The sequence below is a fragment of the Bos taurus genome, chromosome 21 (assembly GCF_002263795.3).
Source record: "Bos taurus isolate L1 Dominette 01449 registration number 42190680 breed Hereford chromosome 21, ARS-UCD2.0, whole genome shotgun sequence".
Lineage (NCBI taxonomy): Eukaryota > Metazoa > Chordata > Mammalia > Artiodactyla > Bovidae > Bos > Bos taurus.
In genome coordinates this window covers 17,580,472-17,601,713 of record NC_037348.1, presented here as the reverse complement: position 1 = coordinate 17,601,713, position 21,242 = coordinate 17,580,472, and the positions used below count along the sequence as shown (strand labels likewise).

General features: G+C 38.4%; 1 protein-coding gene across 1 annotated transcript in view; it reads right to left on the bottom strand.

Annotated features, from left to right (window-relative positions):
• The window catches only part of AGBL1 (AGBL carboxypeptidase 1), a 939,272-nt gene that overhangs the window by 251,894 nt on the left and 666,136 nt on the right, over nt 1–21,242 (bottom strand). The window contains exon 22 of the mRNA XM_015459153.2: nt 20,499–20,662. Within this exon, the coding sequence (XP_015314639.2) occupies nt 20,499–20,662 (164 nt within the window). The remainder of the gene's footprint in view (nt 1–20,498; nt 20,663–21,242) is intronic.

Genomic DNA, 21,242 nt, shown 5'->3' with positions numbered 1-21,242 from the left:
GAGAGCCAAAGCACCTCCTGAGTGGGCTCTAAGAAACCTCTAACTTTCGCACTCTTAACTGACCACAGAGTCCTTGTCTATATCCCCACCATTTTTCCAATGGTTTAATAAGCCTCCCCTTCCGTGTAAACAACATTCCAACCTGCAGTTCATAAAGGGCAGCTTGTTTTCCTAACAAAGTAAACAAGTACAGACACACATACGATCCAGTTAGAAAGAAAAGATTTGTGATTTTACAAAACCACCTCTGTTGTTTAAGCTGGTGTCGTGGCTAAATGTGCTGGTCCTGGAGATGACCTCTGGGGTTCAGATTCCTGCTCCATCACTTGTGAGTAACTTTAGTCAAGTTATTTAAACTCCCTGTATCTTGGTTTCATCGTTTTAAAATGGGGCAAAATACTTTCTTTTACCTCTTAGGACTATTTGAGGGAATTTTAAAAGCTTATATGAATGAAAATTTAGAATGGTGCTTGGCACTTGTTAAATCAATAAGCATTGGTTATTATCATCAGTAGTGCCATTAACTCCTGTTTTTCTGATGAGTATATTCAATTCCCCAGGGTCTACTTTCCTACAATACTAATGGCTGAGTGGCAAACTAGGGCTCAGCTGCAGTGCAAATCATCTCTAGGTCCTCAGTGCTTCGATGATAAAAGACAGTCAATTCAACCTCTTCAGACCCTGTGTCCAAAAGCTATGTCCATCCTTTCTAAGGCAAACCTTCAACAACTGATATTAGGTACCCCTACAAGATAATTGCACATCTTTTCCTTAGAATGTGGAGGAGACTATTCCTAGGTTATTTCTAGGTAATGAAATACATGAACAAAAAGAGCAACAACAAAGTTAGGTTGGCTGGTTTTGCCTTATGGTCGCGAACTTCAGTCAGTGAAAAGTTTAGAATGCTGATACTCATTTGCATGTATATTTCCTATCTCTAATGTGGGATGTTGTTATCTTCATATCTAATGCAGAGGAGCCAGTTCTTTAGTCAAGAACACCAATTAAAATGGATTATATTTCATGGCTTAAGTTTTTAACCCCTTTGGGTTGGAAACTACTTTATAAATAAGTTTTTTAAAGAATTATTTTAAATACATTTCAGGAGAAAAATTTGGGATCAAATTGATCAGTATTTGTCACAGATCAGCCACGTAGTAGTGGCTTGGCTTTTATCAAACATTTAGCATCAAAAGCCTCCATTTAGTCATCTATAAGGTAGCAATTAATAATAATTATAATTTCCTAGTGCTTGCTCCATTTAAGATAACATACACATGCTATAAATATGCAAATATTTTATATATATACATATATAAATATATATTTTTTACATAATATATATATATATGAAGAGAGTGAAAAAGCTGCCTTAAAAATCAGCATTCAAAAAACTAAGATCAGGCATCCAATACCATTGCTTCATGGCAAATAGAAGGGGAAAAAGTAGAAGCAGTGACCAATTTTATTTTCTTGGGCTCCAAGATCACTGTGGATGGTGATTTCAGCCATGAAATTAGAAGATGCTTGCTTCTTGGAAAGCACCTAGAAAGCATATTAAATAGCAAAGACATCATTTTGCCTACAAGAGTCCGTGTAGTCAAAGCTATGGTTTTTCCAGTAGTCATGTATAGATGTGAGAGTTTGACCATAAAGAAGGCTGAGTACCAAAGAATTGAAATGTTTTCGAATTATGATGCTGGAGAAGACTTTTGAGAGTCTGTTGGACTACAAGGAGATCAAACCAGTCAATCCTAAAGGAAATCAACCCTGAACATTTATTGGAAAGACTGATGCTGAAGATGAAGCTCCAATACTTTGGCCATCTGATACGAAGAATTGACTCATTGGAAAAGACCCTAATGCTGGGAAAGACTGAAGGCAAAAGGAAAAGAGGGTGGCAGAGAATGAGATAATTAGCTAGCATCGCTGATTCAGTGGACATGAATTTTGAGCAAACTCCTGGAAATAGTGAAGGACGGGGAGCCTGGCATGCTGAGGTCCATGGGGTTACGAAGAGTACAACAGGAATTAGTGACTGAACAACAAAATAAGTGTATATATATATATATATATATGCATTTGACAGAGAAGGCGATGGCACCCCACTCCAGTACTCTTGCCTGGAAAATCCCATGGATGGAGGGGCCTGGTGGGCTATAGTCCATGGGGTCGCTAAGAGTCAGACACGACTGAGTGACTTCACTTTCACTTTTCACTTTCATGCATTGGAGAAGGAAATGGCAACCACTCCAGTGTTCTTGCCTGGAGAATCCCAGAGACGGGGGAGCCTGGTGGGCTTCTGTCTATGAGATCACACAGAGTCGGACATGACTGAAGCGACTTAGCAATAGCAGCAATATGCATTTGATAGACTTATCAAACCTTTATCACAGTTCCATCGCTATGACAAGTTACCACTCTGCTCTTCATTTTATTTATTCTGCCACACTCTGGCAAAAAGAAGGAACTAGCCAGCTTCCCTGACTGGACACCACCACATAACAAAATGATGAGTACCAAGTCATTATAAACACAATGGCTCTAATTCAGTTTCCATTTTCATTGTACTGAAACAATATTGACTTATGCTGAGTTGCCTCCACTTTTCTTATAGACTCACCTCTCACCACAACAGAATCAGTAAGTCTAGGATGAGTTTTCACACAACTGAAGATATTCTTTGTCTTATTAGGACATTTTCTGGGTCTGAGTTGGACAAAGGCATCTAAAGATATTAAAATGACCAAGCAGATGTGAATCACAACTCCTTCCCCCTCGAAGTCTTCACCTTTAGGAAAAGGATACAGTATACATTAACATTTGGGTTAAGAATATTAAGATCCTTTTTAAAGAATCATCTTGTACCAGATTCTACCTCTAATGTTGCATGGTTGGTTTAACATTCTTCCTCACCATGTTACTGTCTCTCAATTTGTGACATCCACTTATCAACACACTAATTTGTTTTACTCTCTCTTTTTCTCATTTATTTATAACTCCTTTCTATAACCTAAGGACTATTAAGCTTTTGTCCCTGTATTATCTACTCAGTAAGCATGGAGATAAAATTTAATTTTCATTTAACTAAATACAAGCTTTGCACCACTTAGCATAATCCAACAGCCCTGCCTTTTATGTCTTAAAGGTAGGGTTGTAACCTCATAGCCCATGTTGAAATGTGGGGATGTCAGTGGCCATAGCCTTGAGAATAAACATAAGGTATTCAAGAGGAAAGGAATTTAAAGATCTTGAATTTTAAAGCTAAAAAAATTCTGAGAGTAAACAAGTTAAGCCACCTCCCCAAAGTCACAGAGCCAGTTGTCAGCGTTAATATTTTGAACCAGAACTGAGCGTCAGTGAAACTAAGCCACATGTCCTTGATAAAAACTGTGTTGGGTACTAAAGTGAGGGCTTCATGAAGAGCTGTGAGACAGAGAAAACCATGACAGATTATTTCATCTCAGATGCAATAGATTTGTCTAGATTACTTGATTTCCTTCTTAGAGGGGGGAATTGGACAAATGACCAAGGTGTGTGTTAGCTGCTCAGTTGTGTCTGATTCTTTGTGACCCCATGGATTGTAGCCCACTGTCCATGAAATTCTCCAGGAAAGAACACTGGAGTGGGTTGTCATTTCCTTCTCCAAGGGCTTTTCTCAACCAGGGATTGAACTCGTGTCTCCTGTGTCTCCTGCATTGGCAGGCAGATTTTTTACCATTTAAGTTACCAGGGAGGGTAAAGAAAAATAATATAACCTGGAAATGTTCACAGAAACTTAAAATTAGTGTTTCTCTCCAACAACAGAGTCATCTAAATTCAGGATCTTACAAGCCAAAAATGTAAATTTCTGATTCTTTTTATTCACATGAGGATATTCTAGTTTGAATATCATGACCTTGATTTCTTCTCTTGTAAAGCAGCTTTCCATCCTTTCTCCCTTTTTTCTCATAACTTTGTTGTCACATCCATAGTTTTGCTATCCTCTATATATCTGGTAAACTTACAGGTGAAATGATTTGAACCCTAATACTAAATGGCTAACTCTTTGTAAGAGCCATAGGGGCTCATGGGGTGTCAAAAAGCGTAACCCAATACTAAGAAATAAAGAGAAAAAGGCATTACTCTAAAAATTAATGAAAAGCCACTGAATAAACTTAGGCTGTCCACATGCCAAGAAAACCATCCATAGGTTGCAAAGAGTCAGACACGCTGTTGATAAACAGGGGGAAGAATGAGTTTTCTTGACTGAAATTCTTTTCAAAGGGCTGCTAGCCTATCCGTTTTCAGGTGTTCATAGATTCATAGGCAGGAGACCGGTCTTTCATTTGGACAAGCCTGAGGCATAATTGAATGAGACCCCCAATGTTTACTGGCAATGGGCAAATCACTTAACTATACCTAGCGGTATCTTGGGCCTTCCCGGGTAATGCTGGTGGTAAAGAACCCTCCTGCCAATGCAGGAAACATAAGAGATGCAGGTTTGATCCCTGGGTCAGGACCATCCCCTCAAGGAGGTCACGGCAACCCACTCTCACTTGCCTGAGAATCCCATGGATGGAGGAGCCTGGCGGGCTATAGTCCATAGGGTCACAGAGTCGGACACGACTGAAGTAACTTAGCATGCGTGCACACAGTGGCCCCTCAGGATTCCCTGGGCCCCAGGGAATCACTTGTAATATAGGAATTCTTTTAGGTCAGATAACATTCATGGTTGTTATCAGGTGGTAATGTTTTGCAAATAACAACTGCACTATGCAGAAAATTCACTTTAACCCCTCTCTGTCTGCAATCACTACCATCTTTCTTTTCTGAATCCTTAGCTCCAGGAGTGGCTAAGCATTTAATCCGTGGTGACATACAATCCACCTATGATGATGTATATTCATCTTCCCTAAGTGATCTTAAAACAATCAAGGGGTATTTCTGGGTCAAAATAAGCCCAGGACATTAAGGTTTGAAAACTTACACATAAACACACTCAGACATACATTCATCTAACACATACTTTTAGAGACTAAAGAGAAAAAGAAACCAGTAAGATTAAATTAGTTTTAGACTATGCATTTGAAGGCCCTCATCTCTGACAGTGGTTCTGTATGTTGCTGAAGCCACAATCAGCATGTGTAGAGTGTTAATTAATTTTTCTTTTTTCCATTTATTATTTGAAACTCTGAATATCATAAAGGGTGAGAACTTGAGCCTTGTCATGAAACAGAACTGAATTCAAAAGCTAGTGGTTCTTTTACAAGATTCATGACATTTGGCGGATGTCTTAACCTCAGTAGAACAATTTCTTTGTAAAAGACCCATTAATAATAGGATCTATCACACAAATTATTTATATGATAAAATAATATAATACTAATAAAATGCTTAGTATAGCATCGAGTTCATGGTAAAGGTTCTAATGAATGTTTGTTCTTATTATCATCTTATACATGCATTGACACTCAGTATTTTCATGGTTTTGTGGTATTCTAGAAAATAACCAACCATGTTCTTTTTCTTTCCACTACTAGGAATTTGGGTTAAATTTATTTGGGAATATAAGTCTCATTGCTATAAATATCTATGTAGTAAATACTGTTTTCTGATAAGTTTATATCTTGAGGGATAGTCAAGCTGCAAACAAGATTAAATGAGAAGTTTTAAGGACCTTCTTGAAAGTTGCCAAATTCTTCTCCAGAGGAAAGTAAACCAATTTACAGATAGCTGTATGATATTATTAAAGCTCTTTCTTCATAGATACATCAACATTGAGTCTTCATTTTTTTGTTTATTATAGAAGAATCAGCATAGAATCATACCCAACATATTTGAATTAGCCTTTCTTTAACTACTAATGAAGCTGGGGAGTTTTGTTATCGTTTCCTGCTAAGATGGACACTTCTTCCTGGCTAAATGATTCACTTTCCTTGACTAGTTAGAGAACCATTTAATGTTTTAAAGCAATATGTGGTAACTCATAGTCCCAACAGATTCCCAGACTGAGTTCCATTCCAACATTCCTCCTTGTAGTCAGTGGACATTTGTTGGCCTGCAATTATGGAGTGAAGCTAAGACTATTCTCAAATATTAAATATTATGGGCTTAGGGTGACCAACAAAAAGGGAAAATAAATACCATTATAATTGCTATGTAGCAACAATTGGAATTGAGGGAAACAGAGAGTAATTTACAATCAGAAGCACTGAGTTTCCATGAACCTTTGTCGGGAACCTTTCTCCCCAATACTATATATCCCATTTTGGTCCCTAGACATTGACACTCCACTTCCAGCCCTCATTGGTATCTGCCTAAGAGAGGAAGAGGGCCATGAAGTTGCTGAGCACTGAATTAGCATGAGCTGCTGGTGACCCACATAGTCATTCTCTCCCTGAACTCAATATGATTCATTGCTCCTCTATGTGATAAGGTTAGCAAGGCCAGCCCTGCTCCTATGGTTCTAGATAAGGAAGTTCAATTCTGGTGGGGCCATGCTCTCTAATTCTTTATTACCAGTAATAAATCAGGTAATTTTCATACAACATATCTAGCTCTTGGGTTTTATTTCTTATTTGGTTTAGAATTTATGAGAGAAGAAAAGGTGTCATTCATTGTTCATCAAAAACCCCACATGGCTTAGTACTGACATCACAAAGCATCAAAGATACTAGGGCTTCCCGGGTGGCACTCGTGGTCAAGAATCTGCCTGCCAATGCAGGAGACTCAGGACACATGGCTTCGATCCCTGGGTTGGGAAGACCCCCTGGGGAGGAGGAAATGGCAACCCACTCCTGTATTCTTGCCTGGAGAATCCCATGGATGGAGAAGCTTGGTGGGCTACAATATCCATGGGGTTGCAAACAGTCAGACGTGACTGAATGAGCACACACAAGCATTAAGGATACAGAGTCATAGTGTCTGACTCGACTCCTGTGCTTGTTCAACTCCTATCTGATTCTTATTATCAGGTGAGAGATAAGTTATATGGCTTCTCTAACCTCCAGTTTCCCCATCTGTATATGGGATATAATAATAGTAAAAGCCTCAAAGAATTGTTCAAAACAGGAGTTGGCAAACTGGCTCACTGGGACAAATCCAGTCATTGTTTATTTTTGTAAATAAAATTGTATTGAAACCTACCCATGCCCGTATATTTCCATATTGGCTACGGCTACTTCCACATTGCAACAGCAGAGCTAAGTAGTTGCAAAAGAGACCATATGGACCACAAAGACTAAAATATTTTCTATCTATCCCTTTGCAGAAAAAGTCTGTCAATTCCTGGTTTAAAAGATAAAGCAAGAAGTGACATATGTATACAAAACACATAGCCCTGGACATACAAAGAGTAAATGCTTAACATGTGTTAGCTATTATTATTATTGTCATTATTATCTACTAAGACATTGTGCATCATAGTCATTAAAAAATACTGATTCTTTAGCAAAACAATATAGATTGAAATCTCAGCTCTATAACTTATCAACACTCTCACTTAGGCAAGCCACATATATTTTCTAAATCACAATGCACTCATCTGTAATACAAAGATAATAACATTTAGTGCATAGAGTTATTGAGAGATTTAAATGAGATTATACAAGTACTCAGTTCAGTTGCTCAGTTGTGTTTGACTCTTTGCAACCTCATGGATGGCAGCACACCAGGCCTCCTTGTCCATCACCAACTCCTGGAGCCTACTCAAACTCATGTCCACTGAGTCTGTGATGCCTTTCAACCATCTCATCCTCTGTCATCCCCTTCTCCTCCTGCCTTCAATCTTTCACAGCATTAGGGTCTTTTCCAATGAGTCAGTCCTTTGCATCAGGTGGCCAAAGTACTGAAGTTTCAGCTTTAGCATCAGTACTTCCAATGAATATTTAGGACTGATTTCCTTTAGGATGGACTGGTTAGATCTCCTTGCTCTCCAAGGGACTCTCAAGAGTCTTCTCCAACACCACAGTTCAACAGCATCAATTCTTCACCACTCAGCTATCTTTACAGTCCAACTCTCACATCCATACATGACTACTGGAAAAACCATAGCTTTGACTAGATGGACATTTGTTGGCAAAGTGATGTCTTTGCTTTTTTAGTATGCTGTCTAGGTTGGTCATAACTTTCCTTCCAGGGAGCTATTTGGAACCAAGTAAATTATGAAGGAGATTTCATATCACTGACATGAATATTTGCTGTCATCACTATCGCCACCATCATCATAACTGCTATTAGTTTCCCTCCATAGGATTCTAAAATATAAACATATTTTGAACAGAAGTTCATTAATAATATTAAGTATCAATTAGCTCACATATTTATTCAGTAAATTTTAACCAACCATCTTGAGGGAATCGGAGAGTCTCTGAAAATACAGATATAACATTTCCTTTCTCCTTAACTTCTGCAATGAAATCACCCCAAATCTACACTTTCAGGTGAAAGCCAAAAATACAACATATTATTGAAGAAAAAGCATCACCTATATCAAGAAGACTCTTGAGAGTCCCTTGGACAGCAAGATCAAACTAGTCAATCCTAAAGGAAATCAACCCTGAATATTCATTAGAAGGACTGATGCTGAAGCTGAAGCTCCAATATTTTGGCCACCTGATGTGAAGAGTTGACTCACTGGAAAAGACCCTGATGCTGGGAAAGATTGAAGGCAAAAGGAGAAGGGGGTGCAGAGGATAATAGGGTTACATAGCATCACTGATTCAAAGGCAATGAATCCAAGCAGACTCCGGAAGGACAGGGAAGCCTGGCACGCTGCAGTTCATGGGGTCACCATGAATCGGCCATGACTTAGCGACTGAACAGCAACAAATCAAGCTACTTCACTCTAAAACAGGAGAAGCTGCCTGCATGCGGCTAGACTACAAATTATTTTAAAAAACACTTAAACCCTGGGCTATTGAGTAATTTTAAGATAATAGAGCTCTCATTATTTAAAGATGAATAAACAAAAATAATGAAATAGAAGTTGAAAGAGGAGGACATAACAACCCAGTGGGCGATACTTTCTGCAATATATAAGAACCCACAGAGCAATGGTGCTCTTTGGGAAATGATTAGCCACAGGAGAGAGACACTAGCATTCAGATCAGATCAGATCAGTTGCTCAGTCGTGTCCGACTCTTTGCAACCCCATGAATCACAGCACATCAGGCCTCCCTATCCATCACCAACTCCCGGAGTTCACTCAGACTCACGTCCATCAAGTCAGTGATGCCATCCAGCCATCTCATCCTCTGTCGTCCCCTTCTCCTCCTGCCCTCAATCCCTCCCAGCATCAGAGTCTTTTCCAATGAGTCAACTCTTCGCATGAAGTGGCCAAAGTACTGGAGTTTCAGCTTTAGCATCATTCCTTCCAAAGAAATCCCAGGGCTGATCTCCTTCAGAATGGACTGGTTGGATCTCCTTGCAGTCCAAGGGACTCTCAAGAGTCTTCTCCAACACCACAGTTCAAAAGCATCAATTCTTCAGCGCTCAGCCTTCTGCACAGTCCAACTCTCACATCCATACATGACCACAGGAAAAACCATAGCCTTGACTAGATGGACCTTTGTTGGCAAAGTAATATCTCTGCTTTTGAACATGCCATCTAGGTTGGTCATAACTTTCCTTCCAAGGAGTAAGCGTCTTTTAATTTCATGGCTGCAGTCACCATCTGCACTGATTTTGGAGCCCCCCAAAATAAAGTCTGACACTGTTTCCACTGTTTCCCCATCTATTTCCCATGAAGTGGTGGGACCGGATGCCATGATCTTCGTTTTCTGAATGTTGAGCTTTAAGCCAACTTTTTCACTCTCCACTTTCACTTTCATCAAGAGACTTTTGAGTTCCTCTTCACTTTCTGCCATAAGGGTGGTGTCATCTGCATATCTGAGGTTATTGATATTTCTCCTGGCAATCTTGATTCCAGCTTGTGCTTCTTCCAGTCCAGCGTTTCTCATGATGTACTCTGCATAGAAGTTAAATAAGCAGGGTGACAATATACAGCCTTGTCGTACTCCTTTTCCTATTTGGAACCAGTGTGTTGTTGCATGTCCAGTTCTAACTGTTGCTTCCTGACCTGCATACAGATTTCTCAAGAGGCAGATCAGGTGGTCTGGTATTCCCATCTCTTGAAGAATTTTCCACAGTTTATTGTGATCCACACAGTCAAAGGCTTTGGCATAGTCAATAAAGCAGAAATAGATGTTTTTCTGGAACTCTCTTGCTTTTTCCATGATCCAGCAGATGTTGGCAATTTGATCTCTGGTTCCTCTGCCTTTTCTCAAACCAGCTTGAACATCAGGAAGTTCACGGTTCACATATTGCTGAAGCCTGGCTTGGAGAATTTGGAGCATTACTTTACTAGCGTGTGAGATGAGTGCAATTGTGCAGTAGTTTGAGCATTCTTTGGCATTGCCTTTCTTTGGGATTGGAATGAAAACTGACCTTTTCCAGTCCTGTGGCCACTGCTGAGCTTTCCAAATTTGCTGGCATATTGAGTGCAGCACTTTCACAGTATCATCTTTTAGGATTTGGAATAGCTCCACTGGAATTCCATTACCTCCACTAGCTTTGTTTGTAGTGAAGCTTTCTAAGGCCCACTTGACTTCACATTCCAGGATGTCTGGTTCTAGGTCAGTGATCACACCATCGTGATTATCTGGGTTGTGAAGATCTTTTTTGTACAGTTCTTCTGTGTATTCTTGCCATCTGTTCTTAATATCTTCTGCTTCTGTTAGGTCCATACCATTTCTGTCCTTTATCGAGCTCATCTTTGCATGAAATGTTCCTTTGGTACCTCTGATTTTCTTGAAGAGATCCCTAGTCTTTCCCATTCTGTTGTTTTCCTCGATTTCTTTGCATTGATCGCTGAAGAAGGCTTTCTTATCTCCTCTTGCTATTCTTTGGAACTCTTCATTCAGATGTTTATATCTTGCCTTTTCTCCTTTGGTTTTTGCTTCTCTTCTTTTCACAGCTATTTGTAAGGCCTCCCCAGACAGCCATTTTGCTTTTCTGCATTTCTTTTCCATGGGGATGGTCTTGATACCTGTCTCCTGTACAAGGTCACGAACCTCCTTCCATAGTTCATCAGGCACTCTATCTATCAGATCTAGGCCCTTAAATCTATTTCTCACTTCCACTGTATAGTCATAAGGGATTTGATTTAGGGCATACCTGAATGGTCTAATGGTTTTCCCTACTTTCTTCCATTTAAATCTGAATTTGGCAATAAGGAGTTCATGGTCTGAGCCACAGTCAGCTCCTGGTCTTGTTTTTGCTGACTGTATAGAGCTTCTCCATCTTTGGCTGCAAAGAATATAATCAATCTGATTTCGGTGTTGACCATCTGGTAATGTCCATGTATATATAGTCTTCTCTTGTGTTGTTGGGAGAGGGTGTTTGTTATGACCAGTGCATTTTCTTGGCAAAACACCCCTATTCAGGTTTCAGGAAAATTCACGGAAAATGACATCCATGAAACATTAAATAAAAAGATAACTGATTCAAATGGAAAGAAAACTCTCTATATTGTAAGCATGAATAAAAGAAAAAACTGACAAAGATAAAGAAATAGGTGCAATGAAACCAAAATGCAAAATGTCTGAAAATAAAACACATCATCAGAGGAGAGTCCAGGCTGCATAAAAGTGAATCTGTGAGGGCAAACTTTAGAAGCACTTCCAGACTCTGGCATTAAAAGTTATAAGATATTATAGAATATTGAGCAGTGTCCCCTTGATGAACAGTAGACCCTTGTTGGTTATCTATTTTAAACATAGCTGTGTGTACATGTCAATCCGAAACTCCCAATCTATCCCTCTCCTCCCCATCCTCCGCTGGTAACCATCAATTTGTTCTCTAAGGCCTGTGAGTCCGTTTCTGCTCTGTAAACTAGCTCATTGTGTCATCTTTATGGAAACACAATGTTGCTAATCAACCACACTGTTATAAAGTAAAAATATGTTAAAATATGAAAAAAAACAGTTACAAGGTAGAAGTGATGAGAGGAAAGGAGAGGACAGACCCATATGTTGGGAAAACATATCAAACACTCTTAGTGAAAGGAAATGAACACATAATGGAAACACTGCTATCTTATAACTGAAAGACTTGTCAGAAAAGGACAGAGTATTCAAATCCAGGATGAATCAAAAGGACCTAAACCTAAAAATAAAGAAGTAAAGAAATATTTTTGATGCAGTAGAAAAAGAATATTTGTGTTCATGAACAGGAAAAACTAGTAAGGCAGAAATACATAAGATACATACAAAGAAAGAAAAAATAGGCTGATTACTATTCTTTAAACATCAGAGTAAATTGAACCAAGCCTATACTGCTTTAATGAAATCTCTTGGTAGGTAAAGTGGAACTGTGATGTAAAGTAAATAGGAAAATATTCAGATGTATACTAATATATCAAAAGTATCCATTGATTTAGTTTACAAAAAAAAAGTTGTTCTCTAGCAAACAAATGAGATGAATCAATATAAAAATAAGAAGGAGGACATGACTGCACAGAATGGACAGAGATGAACAACGCAAATAATTAGACAAAACTGAATTTTAAAATGATCTGACTGTGACTATAAGACAAGCCAAATGCCACAAATACATCTTATATGAGAAAATAAGAAGTGGAAAAATAATGCTTTTGTTTAAAATAAATGAGACACAGATGGTTGGATTGGCAATATGTGTATGTTCAACACATATATATTCCAGATAATATCCTAGGAAATGCAAAGTGTTTCTAATGATTGAACAATACAAAGTACATACTTTACTCACAAAGGGAAAAAAATTTCTCTACTCACAGTAAATAACATCAATATCTAGGATAAAATAATATTTTAGATCTTCAGCCAAATATATTTTCCTTTGATTTTTAAGAATGGGTGAATATTATAAAATCTATTAACATAATTTAAGACTATTAATTCAAAGTCATAGTCATTTTTCCAGACACACCAAAAAATTCATCATCCAATCCTGCTTTTTAAATTAATATGCTAAGGAAAAGTAATAATTAAAAAATAAGACACTGAACATTAATACCAACCATCAGACATCTTACTTAACTCTTAAATACTTAGAGTTATTCTCATTTTCAAATGAGGTTCACAGTGAATTTGCTCATAGAATCATTATTGTCTTTATACTACATTCTCAAAACTGAGTAAGTTTATAGATAAAAGTAAAAAGCAAGCAGAGACTTCTATGGTGATCTAGTAGTTAAGACTTGACCTTTCAGTGCAGGAGGTGTGGGTTCAATCACTGGTCTAGGAATTAGGATTCCACATGCTTCATGGCCAAAAAAACAACAATATTGTAACAGAAGCAATATTGTAACACACTCAATAAAGACTTTAAAAACATCAGATCAGATCAGATCAGATCAGTTGCTCAGTCATGTCCGACTCTTTGTGACCCCATGATCACAGCACGCCCGGCCTCCCTGTCCATCACCAACTCACGGAGTTCACCCAGACTCACGTCCATCGAGTCAGTGATGCCATCCAGCCATCTCATCCTCTGTTGTCCCCTTTCCTCTTGCCCCCAATCCCTCCCAGCATCAGAGTCTTTTCCAATGAGTCAACTCTTCGCATGAAGTGGCCAAAGTACTGGAGTTTCAGCTTTAGCATCATTCCTTCCAAAGAAATCCCAGGGCTGATCTCCTTCAGAATGGACTGGTTGGATCTCCTTGCAGTCCAAGGGACTCTCAAGAGTCTTCTCCAACACCACAGTTCAAAAGCATCAATTCTTCAGCGCTCAGCCTTCTTCACAGTCCAACTCTCACATCCATACATGACCACAGGAAAAACCATAGCCTTGACTAGACGAACCTTTGTTGGCAAAGTAATGTCTCTGCTTTTGAATATGCTATCTAGGTTGGTCATAACGTTCCTTCCAAGGAGTAAGCGTCTTTTAATTTCATGGCTGCAGTCACCATCTGCAGTGATTTTGGAGCCCAGAAAAATAAAGTCTGACACTGTTTCCACTATTTCCCCATCTATTTCCCATGAAGTGGTGGGACCAGATGCCATGATCTTCGTTTTCTGAATGTTGAGCTTTAAGCCAATTTTTTCACTCTCCACTTTCACTTTCATCAAGAGGCTTTTGAGTTCCTCTTCACTTTCTGCCATAAGGGTGGTGTCATCTGCATATCTGAGGTTATTGATATTTCTCCCAGCAATCTTGATTCCAGCTTGTGCTTCTTCCAGTCCAGCGTTTCTCATGATGTACTCTGCCTATAAGGTAAATAAGCATGGTGACAATATACAGCCTTGTCGTACTCCTTTTCCTATTTGGAACCAATCTGTTGTTCCATGTCCAGTTCTAACTGTTGCTTCCTGATCTGCATACAGGTTTCTCAAGAGGCAGGTCAGGTGGTCTGGTATTCCCATCTCTTTCAGAATTTTCCAGTTTCTTGTGATCCACACAGTCAAAGGCTTTGGCATAGTCAATAAAGCAGAAATAGATGTTTTTCTGGAACTCTCTTGCTTTTTCCATGATCCAGCAGATGTTGGCAATTTGATTTCTGGTTCCTCTGCCTTTTCTAAAACCAGCTTGAACATCAGGAAGTTCACGGTTCACATATTGCTGAAGCCTGGCTTGGAGAATTTTGAGCATGACTTTACTAGCGTGTGAGATGAGTACAATTGTGTGGTATTTTGAGCATTCTTTGGCATTGCCTTTCTTTGAGATTGGAAAGAAAACTGACCTTTTCCAGTCCTGTGGCCACTACTGAGTTTTCCAAATTTGCTGGCATCTTGAGTGCAGCACTTTCACAGCATCATCTTTCAGGATTTGGAATAGCTCAACTGGAATTCTATCATCTCCACTGGCTTTGTTTGTCACATAAAAAAAAAAAAATCTTTAAAATAAGTAAATAAAATCAAGTATTTTTTTAAAACAAGTAAGGAAAGCTAATTGTTAACATTTATAAGTGATGCTATGATTTATCTAGAAAAAAAAGAAAAATCTAGGGAAATACATTTAGGTATAACTACAGAGTGCAGTGAAATTACAAATAAGCACATCAATGAGTAAGAATCTTCATGTGTAACTAAGACCCACTATTTACCAATCTATGATGAAAAAAGACACTTTTTAGTATAACAAGAACATTAAAAGCTGGTGATAATTATCAGGTAAGTATATGAAAAAGATGTACAGAAAGAATACAAAATATTCAACAATATTTTGTTGAAAATTAAAGACCTGAAGAAGTGGGATAAAATGTCAGATTTTGAAAAAATAATATAGGTAAATAGTCAATAGATGAAAAAGACTATAATGTTTTTACATTTAAATATTTTATAATGCCACACTTTAAAATATAATTTTAATGCACCTTAAGTTAAAATTCCAGTGCTTTCACTTTTGGCAGGTAACAACTCATAAATAAATTATGTAAAAAATGTGAAAGGTTAATGGGAAAATATTTGAAGTATCCAGGATGAACAGAGGTTGAATACCTTTAACATAGAAATTGAAATTAAATTTAAAAATAAATTTTAAATGATTATTAAAAGAATAAAGAACAAAATATATTATTTGGAAATTCATTAAAAAAAACTAATGAAAAAGAAGAATGTAATTCATATCAGAAAAGGTCAAACTATAGATTAAAATAGAACCCACTTTTCACCTATAAATTGCAAAGATTTTAATGCAAAAACAATCACTGTATTTAGAAGATGAGGTAGGAGAAAGCATAGATGACCTAGGTTTTGGCAATTATTCTTTTAGATACAACACCAAAGATATAATACCTGAAAGAAAGAATTGTTAAAGAGGACTTCATTAAAATGAAAGATTTCTGCTCTGTGATAGATGATGTGAAGAGCATGAAAAGACAAGCTACAGACTGGGAGAAAATATTTGAAAAAAATACACCTGATAAAAGACCGTTATCCAAAATATACAAAGAATTCTTCAAATTCAAAATAAGAAAACAATGTGATTAAAAAATGGGTCAAGAACCTTAAAAGACACTTCGCTAAATAAGATATACAGATGGAAAATAAAGCATATGAAAAGATGTTCCACATTCTATGTCAACTGGGAAATGCAAATTAAAACAACAATGAGATACCACTATGCACCTATTAGAACAGCCAAAATATGGAATGCTGACGATACCAAGTACTGACAAGGATGCAGAGCAACTAGAACTCTCTTCCATGGCCGGTGGGAATGTAAGATAAGGTAGCCACTTTGCAAGATCTTTGGCAGTTTCTTACAAAACTAAACATACTCTTAGCATACAATCCAGCAATCATACTCTTGGTATTTACTCAAAGTAGTTGAACACATTTCCACACAAAAACCTACACACAGATGTTTACAGCAGTTTTATTCATAATTGCCCACATCTGGAGGAAACCAAGATGTCCTTCAGTAGATGGATGGATAAATAAACTGTTAATATTATACATCCAGACAATGGAGTGTTATCAAGTGCTAAAAAAAAGAAATGAGCTCTAAAGCTATGAGAAGACATGGAAGAAACTTAAATATATGTATTTCTTAGAGATAAACAGACAATCTGCAAAGGCTAAATACTGTATGATTCCAACTATAGGATATTTTGGAAAAAAGCAAAATTATGGAGACAATCAAAACGTCAGTGGTTGACAGAGGTTGATGAAGAGGAAGTGATGAGTAGAGGGAGCACAGAGGATCTTTTAGGGCAGTGCAATTACTCTGCATAATATATAATGATGGATACAGGTCATTTTACATTTGTCCAAATGCATTAGATGTATAACATAACGTGTGAACCCTAATGTAAACTCTGGACTTCGGGTGGTAATGATGTGTCGATGTTAGTTCATTGATTGTCAAACATTTACCACTGTGGTGGGAGATGTTGATAACAGGGAAGGCTATAGCTATGAAGGGATAGGGTGCCTATGGAAAATTTCTGTACCTTCCTCTCAATCTTGTTGTGAATCAAAGTTTCTCTAAAATGTAATATCTAGGAACTTCTCTGGTGGTCCATTGGCTAAGAATCCTCACTCCCAATGCAGGGGGTAAGTTCAGTCTCTGGTCAGGGAACTAAGATCCTGCATGCTGCAAGGCATGGTAAATAGATAAATAAGTAAATGTAATTTCTTTTTTTTTAAAGAAGTGTTTATAAAGTTGCAAGGAAAGGAAGTCTTATATATTGTTGTTGAGTGCGTTTTTTAATGAGTTTATTTACATGTAAAAAAGTCATCTAATTTCACCAAAATATTGACAATGATTATCTAGAGGTAGTTGGATAATGGGTGATTGAAGACAGAAGTAGGGTTGTATTGTTGTTGTTTGATTTCCAAATTATATTTTATTAAATATTCAGAAAAACATTTGTTTTAAATCAAGTATCTATAATTATTTTAAAAAGTATAGTTAGGTTTTTTAATGTCTATGAAAGATTTTTATTTTTTCTGTATTGTTTCATCAAATTAAAGAGATGAAACAAGTTTATATGGATGCTAAGGGGTCCCCCCGTTAATGCAACGAGACTGTAATTTGGGAGAATAAGTGAGATGTTAAGCCATTGCTAAGGTTCAGCTTGGAGACTGCACATTCTGTCGTTATTAATGGAAGGACGAATGGAGAGAGGGTAGCTGAACTGAAGAGTGAGAGGCAATGAAGGGATACAAATCGAGATGAACAGTGGCTGACTCGGCAAAACTATTAAATGATTTTGCAAAAGACCTGTCACAATGGATAAACGGTCCCTCCGGAAGAAACAGCTTAGCATTCCTGCAGTGCACACACAATAATTTCCAGGGATGAGGCTGAGAGGAAAGAGACAGAATGAAGAAAGGCAAGAAGTTCCAAGATGCCTTAACGAGTCTGCAGACATCTCTTGAATGAGCAACTGGGAAGAGAGCTAAAGAAGAAAAACCAAAAACAAAGCATGCATGTATTTCATTTTCAGCTTCAGTCACTGGGCAAACATCCACCATTCTGCCCTTTATCCGCTCATGAAAAATGGTGAGTTGCTCTGTGGATGTTGACTACATTCTAATTATTTCTGTGGTAAATGAGGCATGAAACCTATTGTCAAAAAACACGATGCCCACCAGCATACAGCCAGGCTTTATCTGCCCAGTAGATCACTCCTGGGCCTTGTCTAAAGGACTCTCAAAATAACACATGCTCACATATTTTTAAGGCAACTTTCAGGTCAATGATTGCCTTTTTTTTTTTTTTCTAGCATTTACTTCTGTGCAAGAAAAGAAGAATCTTTCTGAAATATATAATCCTATTACATTAAATAAAGGTAACACACCCAAGGATAAAAGTCAGGAATGGGCCAGGGGGTGGGAAGAGGGCAGCAGAAGTCTCCTGTTTAAAGCATATGTAACAGTTACACCCTTTTGTATGAAAATAAGAGCCCTGTTGCTAACACAATTCCTAGGATTCACTCTGCTGATTATTATACGTCATGATTTAGTTCTATTCATCGGAAACGAATCAAAGGTACTCAAACAGCTTGCTGCTGGTTTCAAGCCAACAAGTATCTCCTCTGCCATCCCTTAATGAATATACACTTACCGAAAGGGATATTTTCTGGGTCAAGACATTCTCACGGTGATTTCCCTCTCAACCAAGTAGTTTTCATGTCCTCTGGGTGGGAACCACCATCAACCATCTCCATGAGTAGACATATGATACAAATGTTTGGGTGGAAGAGGCAGCTTTCATTCTGTTGCTCTCCACCAGATTCCATGCCTCTCAAAGTTTAATTGAAAACTTTTCAAAACACACAGCTGAATCACATCCTATGTGTGGGTATCCTGCCCTGTAAGAAGTTGCCCCAGCCCAAGAAGGGTCAGACTTCAACCTTCAGTATCCTTGGATAGGTTGCAACTGAAAAGTTACTAGTTTGTTGTGTGGAATTACTAGTTAGTTATAAGGGATGGCATGGAGGTAAGGTAATACCCTGCTCTTATGATCACCCATAGAGAAACCACTGCATGTGGAGCCTGACACCAAATTCTTTAGACTTGAATTAGAAAAGGCATTTCTCTGATAGATTTCTTCTTGTTCCAGTTTACAGGCAACTAATCCTCACTGCATTGGATCAAACAGACGGGCACAATCAATTCAGGGAAAGCAAGCAATGCCAGGTCTGCTCAATCTTTCCTCAGTGAACAGCAGAGGAGACGGGAGGTGGTGGGGGGAGCGGCCAAGATGGAGAGAAAGAAAGAAAACGCAGGCATGTCTGCACCCAAGATAGCTCAGCAAAGGCGAAGATGAAAAGACACGTTGAAATATACATCCTGGCAGATGGAAGCACTTGCTGTCAGGGAAAGAAGCTAAAATACCAGCATGATGCCAAACACACCAAGCCTTTGGGTGCTGAGGGGCGTGGAAGGAGCAGGGGCAGACAGAAGCGGCTGTGATGTCAAAATGAAGTCAGTGCAGTGTCTCTGGGGAGGGAAGAGGCCTGGATTTACTTAAGTCACCGGAGTCTATGATCTATAGCATCGTGTGATAAGCAAGTTAATTACTGCACTTAGGTAATTAAATCTCAGAGAAAACCAGTGCCTTCCAAAGCATTATGAATTTAAGCTATTAGATCTTTCTAGGCTTGACTGGCCATTTGGTGAGAAGTCACATTGGAATGGCTGCCTAACAGTGGCAGGATGAAAATTCATGAAAATGAGCTGGAAGTAAGAGACCTCAATATAACGGTTTTCTCTCTGCCTTTGGATGTGAGGATGCTTCCTCAACTATTGGTAGCCACTTCCTTCCCCAGTGGCTCAATTCCCCTCTCCCTCCCTTTGCTTAAAATGTGGGCAATGACATTCCTTCCATCCTCTGATGTTTGTTGATACTCTTTTCTCTCTCTTGGCCATTATATCTCTCTTTCTTCCACCTAAATACAATTTGCCTAAAGTGCAGGGCATCAAAGGGGCTCATGTGGATAACAGTTATCCATCTCCTGACTCATTAACAATCCTCACCATCCTCAGAGACCCATCCTTTCCCTGCCATGGCTGTGAGTCAGGTTCTCGGGCCAACGTATTCGTCAGCATCATGTATTCTGAGACGGAACGTTGCTATTTAAGAATGGGAAGATTAAATCATTCCTTGTCCCCCAGGCGTGCTGATATTAATGATGAGATTGCCTCTTCTGAGCTGAGTAATGACTCCAAAATGATACCTGTACACATATAAACATGTAACTGTCAAACCATACATAAGTAAGTGTGTATGTGTGTTGCTAAGCTGCATCTTCTTTGTCATAAGCAAAATTTTATAAAAATGCATATTTATAAATGTACGTAGCTTTCTATGTGCTTTTATGTACAAGTAAGCATCCTCCTCCCTGTCTTCATCAAGAACTCAGGATGTCCCAAGTTTGCCTCCAATAGAACTCTACTGTCTTACCTTCATTTGGCAGTTTCTCCATGCTTTTTTCTTTATCAAACACCCATAGGTCCACGTGACTTTCACTTCTGAGATATTCTCCGATGGAAACACAAAGGTTCAACTTGTGAGCAACTTACCTCTGCAGGTAGACGTCCAGAGACTCTTCCTCAGCATTTAGCAGAGCTGCTGCGCGGGTCAGGAGTTGATGGCTGCAGCTTCCAGATTTGAGTTCCAAGACGAGGAGCCCCAAGCAGAACATGGCTCCCATCTCCTCCAGCTCACCAGTACCAAACTGTAGACCCTGCCGGTTAAAGAGAGCAGTCAACAGTGAGAACAGAGTGGAAATCAGTGAAGACAATCTGTGATTAGGAGGAAGGATTCCTGGATGTACATCTATCACAGAAATGATGAATTAACAGTATTTGTCAGTCACTGCCCAATGAGTTTTCTCATGTGCTTTATGGATCAGCAGTTCTCAGCCTGTATAACATCAACCTTAGGGGAGAACCCCCAAGACAATAATGAGTGGTTAGGGGTATTGAATGGCAGGAGGGTGCTTGAAGATCCAGGAGCCACTCCCCGCCAACTTCTGATAAAGCAGCAATGCTTCTATCTATATTTTACAAAAGGATTTCACAACTGAAACAAAAGTTTGTAAACAATCTTACTAAGAGAGACTAAAAGTCTGCTTATGCCAAAATACAAAAGAAAGCAATAATAAATTAAAAGAGTTTCTTGTAGAAAAAAAAATGAGATATCCTTTCTCTCCCACAAATTTACCAAACAATGGAGAATGAAGGAGATCTTTCATGTAAAAACACTAAAACTCAAAAAATAAATAAATAAAAACCACTCACCATTTATTTAGAACCACATATTTA